The 16,682-nt window shown below is 39.3% G+C and overlaps 1 protein-coding gene across 11 annotated transcripts in view; it reads right to left on the bottom strand.

Moving 5' to 3' along the window:
* TCERG1 (transcription elongation regulator 1) overlaps window positions 1–16,401 on the bottom strand; it is a gene marked incomplete at both ends in the record, with an annotated part of 61,671 nt that extends 45,270 nt beyond the window's left edge. For 6 of the 11 annotated variants that reach the window (XM_084252726.1, XM_084252729.1, XM_084252730.1 and 3 more), the window contains 5 exons: window positions 1,345–1,587; window positions 5,725–6,112; window positions 7,692–7,844; window positions 9,833–10,058; window positions 16,343–16,401. In XM_084252726.1, coding sequence (XP_084108852.1) covers window positions 1,345–1,587; window positions 5,725–6,112; window positions 7,692–7,844; window positions 9,833–10,058; window positions 16,343–16,401 — 1,069 coding nt within the window. The remainder of the gene's footprint in view (window positions 1–1,344; window positions 1,588–5,724; window positions 6,113–7,691; window positions 7,845–9,832; window positions 10,059–16,342) is intronic. The other 5 variants (XM_084252732.1, XM_084252733.1, XM_084252734.1 and 2 more) reach the window with 2 other exon arrangements.
* Between the last annotated feature and the right edge of the window lie 281 nt (window positions 16,402–16,682).

The following is a 16,682-nucleotide window of genomic DNA, read 5'->3' as shown; positions in this document are numbered from 1 at the left end:
AGAAAGTCAACTATTCTCCATTTATCACTTAGTTACCTAAAAAAGTATATCCAAAGAGAAAAGTACCCAGCTGCCTGCCTTAAGAAAAAGAGTAACCTTAGACGAGAGAAAACAGTTTGGATTTTCTTACTTTTAATTGATTTGAGTTTTTTAAACATCATATAATGGGCATTTAATTAGCCAACACATATCAACAACATGTAAAAGGTATTTCTAACCAATTCTTGAAATTTTTTATTTCTTTCTTGCTAAGGTGTAATATTTGAAAGTGTTCTTTTCAAAGTAGCATGAGGAAAAAGACAATGAAAGCGATAGTGATAATTATAAGGTATGCAAATCTAAGAAACAGCTGCATTATGATCCTATTCTTACAGAAAAACTAGTAAAGTGGCAATAACAGCACAAGGGATGTGAAATGGAGATACGAGGCCTGCAATCTAGTCATCTCTGCTATAAACCGACCCTGTGAACATGACCACAATACTAGAACAGACCATGGTAAGAATTAAATGTGTTATCACAGCAGCAAGTCATTCCAATTAGGATGCCCAACACTATCATGATTAATCCCTACATTAAATAATAAATTACTTCGTAATTATTTAAGAATCCTGTTCCACAATCTTTTACTTCTTTCGCTAGCTGTAATGGCTCCCCCCCATGAACAGAACACATGAATCCACCATAATATTCAAGCTTTTAAATGGTGTACATTATACTTATTTCCCAATTGTTACAGGGAAATCTCTGGTTTGTGGTGTAGGTGAATTTCTTACAGTTAAGTGACTCAAATTTTCGTTCCAGTATAACAGGGTTATTGAAAGTATGGTACTTGAATCGGGAGGCTCAAATTCCCATACTATGCTTAGCTATGTGACCATGGCAAGTCATTTAACCTGTCTATGTACCTACCTCATAAGATGATTGTGAAAATTAAATGAGTTATTACATGTAGAGTGCTTAGAACAGTGTATTGTATATAAATCATTCAACTTGTATTAAGTAATACGGCCTGTGATTCTTGATTTCATACTCAATCCCTTAAAAATACTGCATTTAGAACATATTCATGAAAAGATCATCATTTTTAATTCATTGAGGCCGTTATCCAAAATGAGTGTAACTTTAAATGTGGGGCTAATTTTAAGACATGTAAACAACAACAACAAAAAGGACATTTACCAAAACTGAAGAGAAAATACTGCAGTTAGCCATGAATCTTTCAAAAAACACTCCAAACAGGTGAGATTCAAGGCAAATTTCAAATGCAACAGACACATGAAAACAAACTAACTGACAATATGAAAACATAGCTGGAAAGAGTATTTTAATTTATTGATTTACCTGGAAGTGGAATTGGCATGCCAGGAAGGGGAACACGAAACGGAGGTACCATTACTGGTGGAAAAGCAGGTATAGCTGCTGCAGGCTGAGGTACTGAATGAGGAACAGCAGGAGGTAACGTCTGGGGGTGCGGCTGGGGACCAGTCTGCACAGGCGTAGCTGTGGGAGCAGGAGCTGAAACACTAACTGTAGGCGTGGCAACTGAAACAGCAGAACTTGGGGTCTGATCTTGTGTTGTGGGTGCTGAGAAAAGATAAAACAAAAACATGTATCACTCCTTCATAAAACGGTTTAATCATTCATCATTCACTCACAAGAATTTAGGGGCCCCTTCCATGCACTGCAAGAAATTTGTAAAAATCTTGAAAATAAAGTCAGTTGTTGAATGATATATAAAAAAATAACAAAACTACAAAGTGAAATGGGATAAAAGTACAGGAGTATAAATCAAGACCCAAGACCATTTCTAACCATGAACGGATACAGAAAATTTTATGGCAGAGACCTGTGATGACAGACCTTGAAAGATCAGAATTTCAACAAGTACAAGTGAGAAAATGGGTGATAAACAGGTGGTAGGAAAAGTGAGTATAAGCAAAGAGTAGTGAACAAGGAATTGTTTAGATAACAGAAGGCAAGCAATCAACTAATAAAACATCAGGCATATCAGCAGTGAGTTGTGGCTGGAAAGACAGACAACAAGCATAGGATAGAAGCTAAGGAGTCTGTACTTTTCTAGGTGGGGAAAGGGTGAAACTTATGTAAATGCAAAGAAATGGTCTGGAAAATGAAAATGGACTGGAAACTTGTTATATTTTGTGTATACCTTTGACTTTTTACTATATATGCTTCACTAGAGTTTGAATTTTCTGTAAGACAGCATTCACGTATTTATTTGCAGGCCTTTGTGAATGAAAAAAAAGAGTATGGAGGAGGCAAATGATGGATTCTGTATGGATGAGTAATAATCAGTGCTAAATTCATTAATTTACCTGGCAGATGCATAAAAAAAGAACAGAGGTAGGAAAATCAGTATCAACATATCTGGAATTGCCCAAGCAAAGAATAGAGAGAAAAAAACGCAAATAACTAATGACTGACTGGATATGAACAAATGGGAGTCAAAAACAACCTGAATGTCTCCACTTCAAAATTAAAAAGTCAGAAGAGGATACTCAGGTATCCAGTGTGAGAGACCAGGAGAATGTGAAATTTGGTTTCTGCTAATACATTAATTTTAAGTATTGAAAAAAAAAACATTTCAACTCTATTAATCACATTTAAAATCAAATTGTGACCTAAAAACTGAGTAAAATTCAGATTTCATACTTTTGCAAAAGCTTCATTTCTCAAACATAAAACATTTTTGTTACATATTCATCATCTCTAGTTTCATAACAAACCTGATTTTGGTAATTCATTGGCAACAAATACTTCATCTTTTTTTCGATGTAAAGAAAAAAGTTAAAACTCTAGCTTTACTGGACTTCAGAATGAATTTAATAATTAAAATAAAATTGCTTTCCCAGTCTTTATTCATATTTTATCATATGGAAAGCACACCCTTTACTACAAACCATCCAAAAATCCAGCTGACAATAAAAATTGCCAGTTATCTTCTTTCAGCTCCTAACAATAAAACTCCCTTAGGCTGGGAAGATGTGAGCAATTTCATACTTGTTAATGAGGGACTCACCTTGGCTAAATAGACAGCAGGGCCAAACAAGAATCTTCAGGGGCCCAGGAATGAATTGTTGGTCTAGCATAGACCTAGCCTTAGGGTACAGTATCACATTAATATAATTTTATAACAGTGTGAAAAATACAAATTACATGCAACATTTGCCCAGTCCCATACACATACCATTTAGCATTTGTAATCTACTATGAAGGCCATAAATATACCTAGCTATTCTTCCCAACTTCCCTGAGAAGTAGGAGTTCATCATTTTTCATAAACTTGCACAGGATAAAATGAACTTATGCTCAACTGGGATTAAAATATGGCTTTCTTAAATTCTGGTCCCATATACCCACAAGTCTATACTGTAGTTCAGCTGCATTTTTAAAAATATTATGGTAACAGTATTTAGATATTAATTACTAAACTTAAGATACAAAGTACTATAATCAAGAGATAAAAGTTACAAAGGCATCCCATTTCAAACAGAAAAGATGGCAAAAACTATTCACTCATTTCATTCCTCTAAACGCTGACAGGAATCTGACCAGGGTGCATGAGTCATGAGGGGGAAGGGATAAAGACAATGAAAGAATTAAATGGCTAACTAGGAGAATGACAGCTAGGACTTTAAAGTGAGTAGACTCCTACTAACCTCACTTACTAAAATAACTAGTGAAACACTAGGCCTCAACATACACTAATCCAGTCTCAGACCCTAACCACAAAAGAAAGATTCTAACGGAGAGATATTACAACTATAGTATGACAACACTTCATGACAATGAATCCAGTAAAATAAAAACAGATCAGGAATATTCATAAAAAACATCAAAACTGATGCTTAAAGGCAGTAAGACTATGATTTTGTTATTCTGTTGATAGAATAAAGGCTTCTCAAGAACTAAAGGACAGGCTTCTCAAAAACTGACAAAATTTCTAAATACAGTAGTTGATAATCACAAGACCATTACGGGCCTACTAACAAACTAATATAACCAGAAACAAAATACATATAAAATAAAGTATTTAGCTACCCCACTTTCTTTAAAACAAAACAAAGCACTACTCTTTTTCTCTCTTAAACAAGCATGGAATAAAAATAGCATGAGAGAGCCTCCACACAGAACTGCACTGCTGTCATTAACCCCCTTCTCCCATTACTATCAAAGGTAGCCCATAAAAATTGGCATTTTCTGCCTAAGAAGCACTAACCTATAAAAAGGCAAAGGAACCCCTCCCCCAACCAAGTAGCTAATAACACTATCAGACTTCCATATCAGAATTCACCTTTTAACTACAAAAGAAAACAGACTTATAAACATCATTTCCATCTTCCTATTAAGTACATCTTCCCAAAGATGTCTAAAAAATGACAAGCAGGGCCTTTAAAAAACTGTTTCCATTACATGCCTTACTTCAGTTATTTCTTTTATCAATAAAATAAAATTTGAATCTACTACAATTCCTCATTCCTCACAGGGTAGTACAGTAATATACAAAAATACTCCCAAGTCCCTGAAGCTCAGGCAGAAGCCGCCATTTTTCCTTACTCTCATCTATTATATAGATAAATAAAATAATCCAAAGTATAATCACCCTGTAGGAGTAACTATGAATCTTTATACTAGTATCATAACAAATAATCAAGAAAATCATTATCCAAATGTTTAGGGGCTCAATCTCAGACTGCAGAATAAGTAGCAACATACACTTATCAAAAAAATAAAAAAAAGAGCATTATAAATATTAATAACCATTTTTAAAGTGCATTAATAGATTCTACTCTCCTCATCCCTGAAATCTATTACTAATCACCTCACCGTTTTAGAAAAGATCTAATCTTTGGGACTGTGTGGCTTTATAACTGAAAATTCTTACCTTTCTAACTGCTGCTATCTCAATTCAGTTTATCTGCCTGAATCTCATTCTAGAACCTACCCACCTCTAAACAAGGTTAACTGAAATGAAAAGTTCCGAATAAGTTTCCCCAATTTCAATACTATCCAAAAAATTAGCACCAGAAAATCTTCCATAATACTGCATTTATATAGTTGCCAAGAGTCTACCCCATCCATCTGCATGCTTCTAAAGCTCCTCATACCTGGTCAGGTTCTTATTCAATCTATGAACCAATATAAACCCTCTCTCCTCAGGTTGCTAACAATCCTATATACTACATTTATTATCATTTCTGAACATGCTGTTTCCCCTACCTGAAAGGCCTATCCTTACGATTCAAACCCTACCTCAGATGGGCTGACAACCTCAATACCACAACCCCCCACCTATCTGTTTCTTGAATTCTTTTATCTTCTATTTTCACAATATAATTTTGCATTCTATGCTGTTATTGTTTCACACACATTATTCTTTCTTCCTAAATCAGAAAAACTGGAAGCTCTGTAAGTAGGGGCCAAGATTTACATTTATTTTGCAAAACCCTAGCACGCACAGCATCACTGATGGCCAAGATGAATAGCTGACTCTGCACTTCCCCAGTTTAGCTTCATTTATTTCAAGTGGGCAAGCAATTTCTCTACTAATGTAAATTTCTGTTCTTCTCTAACTTAAAAGTCTTAATGACAAAAAAGTATTTTAAATGACATCTAGGGTAATGCCAGAAACAGCAGAAGTGTAGTCCCTACTTGTCCATTTCCATAGCCCCTAAATGGAAATATATGCTGGCTAGTACTCACTTGATACTGTCTGTGCAACCGAAGAAGCAGTTGTTGTGGTAGAAGTGGTAGAAGATGGGGTGGATGACGATGTCGAAGTGGATACTGCAGGTGCTGGGCTACTGGTCGTCGGGGTGGAAGCTCCTACTCCTTGTGCTTGCACCTGCGCTTGTGCCTGGGCCTGGGCCTGCGCCTGTGCTTGCGCCTGGGCCTGGGCCTGGGCTTGAGCCTGGGCCTGGGCTTGAGCCTGGGCCTGGGCCTGGGCCTGCGCTTGTGCTTGTGCCTGCGCCTGAGCCTGAACCTGCGCCTGGGCTGCAAGCATAGGTGTCAGTTCTGACTGCTGAATAACCTTAACTCCATCTGGCTTGGTCCATGCAGATTCACGTGTTCGAGCATTATAATAATAAACCTGCAGAGCAAGCAAAATCGTCAGTATCACAGAATCTTTCAACTATCATTAAAAATGCTAATGCAACTATAGTTTGTCTTAAATGGTACCTAAAAAAAAATTTAGAAAAAGTACATCAAAATTAGTTGTTCATACATTAAATCAAAAGGACACCTGCATCTATATATTTATTGCAGCACTATTTACAATAGCTAAGCTATGGAAACAACACAAACGCCAAAAAAATAGATAACTGGATCAAGATGTGGTATACATAATACACAATGGAATATTACTCAGCAATCAAAAAAAGATAAACGTATGCCTTTTGCAGCAACATGGATGGGGCTGAAAGGGATCATGCTCAGTGAAATAAGGCAGAAAGAAAAAATATCAGATGGTCTCACTTATAGCAGGAATGTAGAGGATCCAAATAAGGGATAAGGGAAAAAAACTAATAATAAAGTAAAAATCAAAATCAACAGGCAACTATAAACCAGAGACATACTGCAGCGGGGGAGAAGGGACTAGGGTCAAAACAAGGGTGGGAAGAGCACAAGGGACCATGGTGATAGTTCACAGGTGAATGGGTGGTGGGAATTTTACGGGAACTATTAACAAGAGGAAAATACATACATTGTACATAAAATGAAAAATGATGTAAAAAAATATATAAAATAAAAAAAAATTTTGAAGTTACATAGCAAAAAAATTAGTTGTTCATATATTATAGGACAATAGGTAATTTCCTCGCTCCTGCAGCCCACCCCCCACCAATTTTCTATGAAAAGCACACTATTATTTCTTACACACACACACAGGAATACCGAGGTTACATTTTGTGCAGACAGTTAACAGAGCAGGCCTAAGACTACTATGTTATGTTACACCTTAGTAATTCCTACTTCCATGTACACCCCTGGCCCAGGTCTGAGAACTTGGGATTTCGAGAGGGTTATCATCATTCCCTAACTGCAAATAATGCAGTTTATGCTGAACAGCTACTTTCCTCTTGGCAGCCTGGAATTTTGGCAATGTTATGAAGAAGGTGCCAAGTATGTGCTAGTTCCCTCAACTACCAGGTTCAGGTGAGTTTCCTGGTAGACAACACTTCACATGTGTTGTCACAATTTCATGCTGAAGGAGTTAAACAAGTTCTATGCATCTCCATAGAGAGGACACTTGGAAGTTTGTAGGTGGTTTCCTCCAGACTTTGCCCCAGGTGTTTTTTTTCCCTCTGCTGGTTTTGCTGCACATCCCTTCAGAGTTATTAGTCTTATACATGAATACAACTACATACTGAGTTCAGTGAGTCCTTCCAGCAAACGCTAAACCTGGGAGTGCTTTGGGGAACCTGGAACACAACTGTCTAAAATACAAGCTTCTAGAATCACCCTTCAACATAAGCAAACACTCCCAGGAACCTTGTATCCATGCAGAGTTCAATCCAATGAGCCTTTCCTGGAGGCCTACCCAGCCTGCTTACCCAACACTCATTCTTTTTGGCCAGGATGCTCTCATGATCTCAATCTGCCAGAACTCTTCATTTTACTCTTGTGTCATCAGGAAAACGACAACCTAAATATAGCTTATCATTTACCTTTCCATCTGGAGTTTTATTTTCCACCCAGATCTCCTCAGTAGGAGGCAGTGCTGGAGTACCAGGAGCAGTCACAGGAGGCATTCCAGGGGGAAACATCATACCAGGTGGAGGAGGCATGGTTCCCATGGGTGGAGGCATAAAAGGTGGTCTCTGTTAATTCAAAAGCACAGTAAAGGTCTCTTGTATTTATCAGTTTCCCTTCAGATGACTACTACATTCCTAAAACCAAGAGAAACTAATTTTATAATCCACTCAAAGTCATCTAGGTTGCATAAGCAAAATTTCTCTGTAACAAAAATGTTTAGAAATACTTCATAATACTAACAGTGATCATGTTTGGGTTACAGGATTATGGTGAATTTTGCTTCATTCTTTATACTTTACATTTTCATACATTAAACACTGCATTACTTTTAAAAGAAAGTAATTTTTATATTTTATTCAACAGCAAACACCAAGGTCTCCCACCACTCTCCTGCAATAGGAAACAACAGTAAGATAAACAGTATTTTATAAATAATGAAAAGAAACAAACTGAATATACCTAACCCTTCATTCTGTACCTATGAGAAAAAAAATGTTAACTAGGAAAACATTCATTTCCTAGTTTACAAATAATAACATAGCTTATCCAAGAAGTGATTATCACTAAGTAAATGATACAAGTAAAATAATTACCTACTTTAAGTTCAACAAGCATATGTTGCAATTTTTTAAATATTTTCCTGGAGTCATTATGGATTCACTCCTATCTCTGATGTGTTCTTCACTGTCATTCTTAAATGACTGCAAACACAACACCAGATCCCCAACCAAACAATTCAACTCTTATATCTTATTTACTAAAGCAAAAAGTGATCTGACATTTCTAAAACAGATTTTGAACAGGATTTATAAAAATTCTTCTGTAATCTACAAGTCATTAGAATTCAATTATCCATAACACCTTAATCTAGATAATAGGAATATGGAACTATTTTATATTCCTAAAACTACTCTTTTCCATACCCCCTTTTTTTAGATTTGGTGGTAGACACCATCAAATCAACAGACCCACATTCTATAAAATATCTACCCCAATAGGTCTTATGCACCATTAGCTGGAACTCACTTGAACTTAATGTAAAACCACACAATTATCCATCTGGACCAAGAAAAGTATCACAACATTAGAAAGCATCCCATTACAACATCTGATATATTTCCATTAGTGGGTTACATTAGTCCATTACAGTGTATGATATTATGCAAGTAGGTTTAACTCTTAAAGGCACAAATTAGAGTAAGTTAACAAGCCTCTTCTATAAACGCAACCATCTATAAAGAGAATTAGCATCACTTAAATAGTTCATCATTATCTTTTTCTATTTTTACTAAGTTCTTTCTTGATTATCTATGCTAATGGAAGGCAGATAACATTATCTTCATTTGATTTCAGAACCATATAGGCAGGATAAACTAAGAAAACAGATACAGACTCAAACAAAAAGAATACAATTCCAAAGGGAGACATTAAGAGTTGACATCTTCATGATTTCATTTCAGACAGTAAAATCTGTACCTACTAGGGAAATACCAGAAAAGTTTTTACTTAAAGTAATTCCACTTAAAGTAATGATTCTATAGCTAAAATTGCAAGCTAACTCTTTTTTCGTCATGGGGAGAGAACATGCAAATATTAAGCTTACAAAATGTGTTTGTTGTCACTTTCTAGATTCTATCCTACAAGTATTTTTGCGAATTACTAAGGAATGTGTGTGTATTTATTTATTTTTATCACCACCATGTATCACCAAAAATAAATTTCCCCTACTCATGTATTAAGATTTCAAACTTTGTTTCCCATAAAGAAGATGGACTGCTAAAGACAATTCTCAGAAATAAAGACAAGTAAGAACCAGGCTACTCAACCCTAGTTTTATATGTACACTTTTCTATCACCATTTAAATCTGCTTTCCGAATTTCCATACTAATTACTGCTCCCACTGCTTTTGGACCAATACATTAATATATGGATGTTCTCTTCATTTCCATTTTTCTACAAAATGAAACTAAGAACACAAATTTTTAAAACAAAAATCACACATAATACTGAAAATGATGCCAACAAAGAAACGGCAGCCTCTGCATTCCTCACCTGAAGATGTGGTGGGCCCATTGGTGGTGGAATTCCTCCCGGAGGAGGCATTGGCGGCATATTAGGGTCAAAAGGAGGACGTCCAAACGGGGGCCGAGGTGGTGGCGGAGGGCCTCGCATCATACCAAAAGGTGGGGGAGGTCGCATGAGAGGTGGCGGGCCTCGCATCACCGCATTGGGTGGGGGAGCCGGGCCTCGGAACCTCAAGGCCTGCTGCTGAGCCATCCTGTGTGGGAAAGCAATGAATACATTTTTCTTTCTCAAAATTACAAAAACGTAGCTACAGAAATGTAGATCTCGAATTACATCCAATTTAAGAACAAATAGAGCTGGGAAGTGATCACAGTAAAAACTGCAACAGGAAGAATGGTCAACGCCCACTAAGTGCAGGAGGGAATGTGGATAAGGGGGTATCTGCATGGTCTTAATGAGGTGCCCTACATGCGGACAGTTGCAAGGAAGGATGAGAAAATACACTACCTATATAACAGGGTAACTAGGCAATACCTTGACTAGGTGTTAGTACCATCTACACATCACATGACTGAGGGACACAGTATCATCTATTCCAGGTAAGAATGAGTAACCTCGATGTAATAAGGACATATGAGACAAACACAAAATAAGGGAAGTTCTATAGAAGGGAGTGCTGGAGCTGCATACTTCAGAAATGTCCATGTTACACATAAATGACAAAGGAAGGCTGTGAAATATTCTAGATTACAGAAGACTAAGACATAACAAAATACAACAGGGCCCCCTCATCTGTGGTTTTGCTTTCCAGTCTCAGTTACCCATAGTTAGATGCTGTCCAAACATATTTCGCACAATAAATATTTTGAGAACACATTCACATTAACTTTTATTATAACATTGTCATAATTGCTCTACTTTATTATTATCTATTACTGTTAATCTCCTACTGTGACTCATTTATGAAAGAGACATTATCATAGATATGCATACAAAAAAACATAGCATGCATATACACATATGTAGGGGTTGGTACTAACCACGGCATCTACTGGGGGTCTTGGACCATATTCCCTACAGATAAGGGGGGATATTACTGTACTAACTCTAGTTTAGATCCTGTAGTAGAGGGAAGAAATGCTTTAAAAGACAGGTTGGATTGATTGACAACACTGGAAATATGGGTAATAAAGTCTCATCGCATTGTAAATTTCTGAAGTTGATAATTGTGCTCTCGTTAAACAAGAGAGTATCTCTATTCTTAGAAAACACACACCTAAATGTCTAGTGATGGTGTCTGTATCTTACCTCAGATGGTTCAGAGTAACAGGCACTAAGTGGTACACAAGTGGACTATCATTATTTTTGCATTTTTGCCCCAAGTTTGGAATTACCTGCAAAGTTTTTACAGCTTAAGAGATCACCTAAAGAAAAAGTCCTTCTCTACATTGCACCCTACCTCATCCTTCACTCTCTAGGAAACAGCCTCGTTTATTTTCTCCATGGCATCAAGCAGGTAAATAATATCATGTAAGATGGTACTATTAATCTCCTCGCACAAGGGCTTAAAAAAAAAAGGTATTCCTTATGTGCCAGGCAGTGCTCTGAGCCCTTTTAAAATGATTTAACCATCATACCAACCCTGAGTCAGATATTGTTACCAACCTCATTTTACAGATGAGGACTCTAAGGCACATAGAGTGAAATAACTTGCCTGACCTCACACATCTAGTTCAGTGGTAAAGCCAGGTTTTAAACAGGCAAATGGCTATTAAACACCATACTCTGGGGCCTCCCCGGTGGCGCAGCGGTTGAGCTCTGGGTTGCGAAACTGCGCGCGGCCTCTGCGGCGCCGGTTCGATCCCCGGCTGCTCCCCGGCCACCAGAGGAGGGTCCCACATGGCGTGCAGACCTCTCCTGCCGCCCGCTGCTCCCCTCAGCAGTGTACTTCGGTCCTTCTGCCTGCTCTGCTCCCTGCTCTGGCTCTGGTGAATTCTCTCACCCTCCCGCGCTTCTGACTGTACCCAGTGCATGTATAAACAAAAACAAACAAACCAGCAAACAAATAAATAAAGCATGCCTCTATAAAAAAAAAAAATAAATAAAAAATAAAATAAACACCATACTCTGCTGTCCCTGTAAGCCCTTCTAGAGTAGTTCTGTTTGTGCTATTCGCCCTTTATATTCCTAGCAGACAGTAGGTCTGCACACAGTAGGGCTAACAAATAACTGTTGAATGTACCAGTGAATACATAGGTGACACTGGATCTAAGTTGACTTACAAGCAGGGCATAGAGAATCCTTTATTTTTATTAAAATGTGCCACAGTCAATTTACTGAGCACCTAACAGTTTCCAGTAACTACCATAAATCTCACCATTACTCATGCAATTTACATTTCTGTGCTGAGAAGAATAATTATATCCTTATGTTATTTGAAGATAATCACTATTTTATTCTCTCCTCACCAAGCTCTTCCCACTTTGCTTCATGTTCAACCCTCTACTTAGGATTACCCTTCAAACTTTCTCTAATTTTCTACATCATAGTTCAATTCTAACACAAAAAGAAATTCTAATATAAAAAACCAATTTGCCTTCTAAAACACTAAGACTATAAACTCCAGAAATACTTTATCAAACGTAGTAGTTTTGCAAATGATCCTACACACAAGATTAGAAAGTATGAGTTAAAAATAGTATTATAAAAAGGACTACTAGTTTTATCAGAATACTCTTTTTTCAAATTATATGCACCCCCAGAACACACATGGCCACCGATACTTAAAGAATGTCTTAACCTTTAGTACAAAAAAAAAGCTAACTGCCCAGGAAAGCTACTATTTCAGTCTTGAGTTAATTAGGTACCTTTATGTTAGATTACCTTTGAATCTGCCTCCTCTTTCTCAAAAAATCTACAGTATTTCTTTCTTTAGATTTTCATACTAAGCACAGCTTGAAGTTAAGCAATTACGCTCCAGAATCACGAAAAAGTCAAATCAGGGCTCTGCCTTTTGTTGTCAGACAAGTTACATAATTTCTAAGCCTGCCTTTCCTCTGATGTAAATGAACAGGAGAACAGAAATAAAACCTTTCTCATCTCTCTGTTCACTATAATACAAAAAAAATTAGTATATAGTATCAGCTATATAGCAAATGACTTTAATTATAATTACTTTCATTCCCCCACAAAACCTAGCACAGTGCTCTACCTATAAAAGGAACTTCCCTGTCAATGATTAGATGGCTTTCAAAAACATGCCACTAAATTAGTGACGAAATCCACGTAATTTCCTCCCACAACAGCCTAAAAGTTGCCATTTATTGAATCAGCTAGGTGGAGCACAGGTGCAGAATTCTTTATACTGCTTCATCTCAACAACTGACCAACACCTGCACCGAGGATCGGGTAAGCTAATAAAGCACTCGGAAAAGCTCTAAGTATAAAAATGCTATACATTAGCTATTACTGCTGTTGCTGTGCTAGCACAGTATTAGCATGTGTTAAATGGCAAATGAGTAATAGTGTTGCTACTATTATTATTGCTGTAATTACTATCAGAGTATAACCTGACTCTTGGTAATCTCTCCAGCCTCTAGTTTTCCTTTTGATCACAAGTTCGTTACCTTGGAGCCTCTGCATCTGTTGTCACCTCTGCCAATCATGCTCTTGCCCCATCTTTAAATGATTGGCTCCTTCTCATTATTCACTCTCAGCTCAAATGTAACCGCAAACTCCTTCCCTACCCCCCAGCTTCTACAGGCCCCTCTCTGGCTCATTACCCAATCTGAGTTTTCAATTATGGTAAATGCTGTGACGAAATCCCTCATTTTGCTCCTTCTGTTTTATCTCTACCCACTAACACGAAGTTTCCCCTTAGTATACTGCAGTATCCCAGTACCCAGGATGCTAAGGATTCAAATATTATAGTTTTAATACTGATAATGAACACCAGGTACTTCCTACATACAGTTATGCAGACATCATTTGCACTATCTCTTTTAGTCCTCACAAACCAGTGAACTTTGACACCATGAGGAAACTATGGCACAGAAAAATAACTTATTTAAGGCAGTTAGTCAGTTGTAACACCAGCAAGATCTTATTCCAATTTAAAGTTGAAGAAATTTAGACTGCAAATACCTTGCCATAAATCATAAAGCACTAATCAGTGAAAAAAAGGCCCTGGGTAAAGAATCTATGCAAACACGACTCTTAAATGTTATGGCTGATGTCCCTGAACTATAAAAGGACTGACTGGTGGCATGTAGATCTCCAGATAAATTCTCTCCATTGAAGATTATTTGTATTCTTATCACTTAAAACCTTTTGTAACAACAAAAGCCTACTTGCATGAAGAGAAACACAAATTTTCTTTTACAAGAGCAAATATATTCCATTGCATTCAGATATGCAATCTCCCCAATGGTACAGGTTGCAAATACTTCCACAGGAGGGGCAGAGATGGAAAGATGCTATTGACTTATGGCAGACAAATAACTGACGTAGTGAACCACAAGTGAAGAAGACATGGATTTTAACCCATACTCTGCCACATACCCCAGTAGCTAAGTCACTTCACACTCACAGACATCCTCATTTGATGCAATTTGATGCAGTTAGTTTAGAAACTTGATCAATCCTAACTAGCATAGAAATTTCTCAAGGACAATGCTTTTGTGGCTCTACTGCCAACACCTAAGCCAATGACTGTACACGCTTAACAAATGAGGATCCAAGAAGTAAACGAACCATCCCTAAATCTCCTACATTCACTTACTTACTGTTTTATCTACAAACACCATTTCCTAGGGGCTATGACAGACATACCATGAAAATCTCCTCAGGATACAAATACCAAAAAAAAAAAAAAAAAAAAAGCTCAGCTTTCAACCTTTAAAGAGGTCACATAAACAGCCAATTTCTCATTAACCACAAGAGAAATGGTAAAATAAAGTGCCGTACAACATGCTCTGGAAGCAACTTCCAACCCAAGAGGCCAAGTATAGAATATTTACAACTAAACACCTAATTCAAAGCCTTATTCAAATCAGTTCTGTAAAATGTCTAAACTACTATTAATACAAAGATACTCTCTAAAATACAAAGCAGTGTTCCCCCAAAAATCCATAAGACAAGTAAATAACCCCCCCTTGAGATCAGAATCAGTAATAAATCCTCCATCACTAATATTGAACAACCCTGACAATGCACTTTGATTCCTCATTACTGAAGTGTACAAGTTTAAATAAGACTTCATTTCTGCCAAACCAAGGATTTTTGTGTGACAATTCAGACTCTTAACACCTTTTTTCCTACAAGCGTGAAAAGCAATACCATTTCCTTATACAACTGCATCTTGACCTGTAGACTACACCACAGTCCTCATAACCTAAACTGCTCCTTTTCATTTTCAAATGCTGACAATGGCACAATTCAGAATGGGGGAACTCAACATCTGAAATGACATTTTCCTCTCCCTCACACACACACACACACACACACACACACACAAAACCTGCATCAAATATGCATAAAGCTCTTTTTCCTCAAAAAAACACTGACTACAGAGTTTTCCAGGACACTTTTATTTTATCAAATCTTCATTCCAATTCCACAGGCAATGAGATACCAGAGGCAGCAAGAAAGGTCACTGCACTCTACAGGGCAAGCGCGAGGATGGACGAATAACGCTGGAGACCGCAGGCTCCGGAGCCTGCCCCAGGGGGGTTCACGGCACTTCCTGGAGCCACAATTTCACCCCTGCGACCTTGGTCCACCTCGACCTCAGCGAGGCTCAGTTTCCTCACCTCTAAGATGGGCGAGCGACTTAAAGGAAGATGGCTCTGGCCTGTGGCCTGCAAAAGGAGAACAGCAACTACTCCGAAGGGTGGCTGCGAGCCCTAAACGAGCTAAATCTCCGCGCAGGGCTTCCTGGCACCTGTGAGTAACAGGCGGCGGCGGCTGCTGCTCACAAATGCGGGTTAAGGAATAAAAGCAGAGAAAGAAAGAAAATGCACCCGAAGTTAAGAAAAGCCAGTGAGATGAGGAAGCAGCTACAGGGCCAACGCGGAGCCCCCGAACGACCACGGAGGGCCCGGAGAAGGCCGAGCCGGGGGAGGCGAGGGCTCCGGGGCGCCGCCGCGGCGTGGAGGGGGGTGGAAGGGAGAACCGGGCCCGCCGAGGCGCGCCGCCGGGAGGAGAGCTGGGGCGGCCCTGGCGGAGGCGGCACGCGGCCCAGGCGGGGTCCCAGGGCGGGAACGCCGGGCGCGGCCCCAGGGCTCAGGCCGCGAGGGGCGCCGAGGCCCCGTGGGAACAGCAGGGAGCGCCCCCAGAACGCGCAGGAGGCCGAGGCCCGGCCCCGGCCCGGCTCTCATTCAAGCCACCTTCCCCTTCCCCCTTCCCCAGCCCCATGCGGTCCTGGCCCCGAGAAGCCGCGGCTCCTCGGCCCATCCTCCACCCCGGGCCGCTGCGCGGCAAGCCGACGCGCCCGGGACCCCGGCGCGCCGAGATGTAAGGCCGGGCTGCGCCCCTTACCTGAGCTCCCCCGGGTTGAATCGCTCACCGTCCCCCCCGTCCCCGCCACGCTCCGCCATTACAGAGGGCCGCGTTCATCTACCCGCCGACTCGGCGTCCCCTATTGGTCAGACGTATCGTCAATTCCGTGCGAGGAAGGCGGAGATAGCCGATATCTAAGATATTATTGGCGAGAGTTTCCATCAATCTTTGGGCTGGGGGAGGTACCTGCCTTACTATTGGTCAAAGGACCCGCCGACTTTGAAAGCGGTATGGAGACAGCCAGTTGATTGGTCTCTCGGAGGCTTTATGGGAAATGAGGCTGTGGCTACGAGGAACCACCGGCGCCCTCTCGCGGTGG

The sequence above is a fragment of the Talpa europaea genome (assembly GCF_964194135.1).
Source record: "Talpa europaea genome assembly, chromosome: 13".
In the NCBI taxonomy this organism is placed as follows: Eukaryota; Metazoa; Chordata; class Mammalia; order Eulipotyphla; family Talpidae; genus Talpa; species Talpa europaea.
This window is presented reverse-complemented; position numbering and strand designations above follow the sequence as displayed.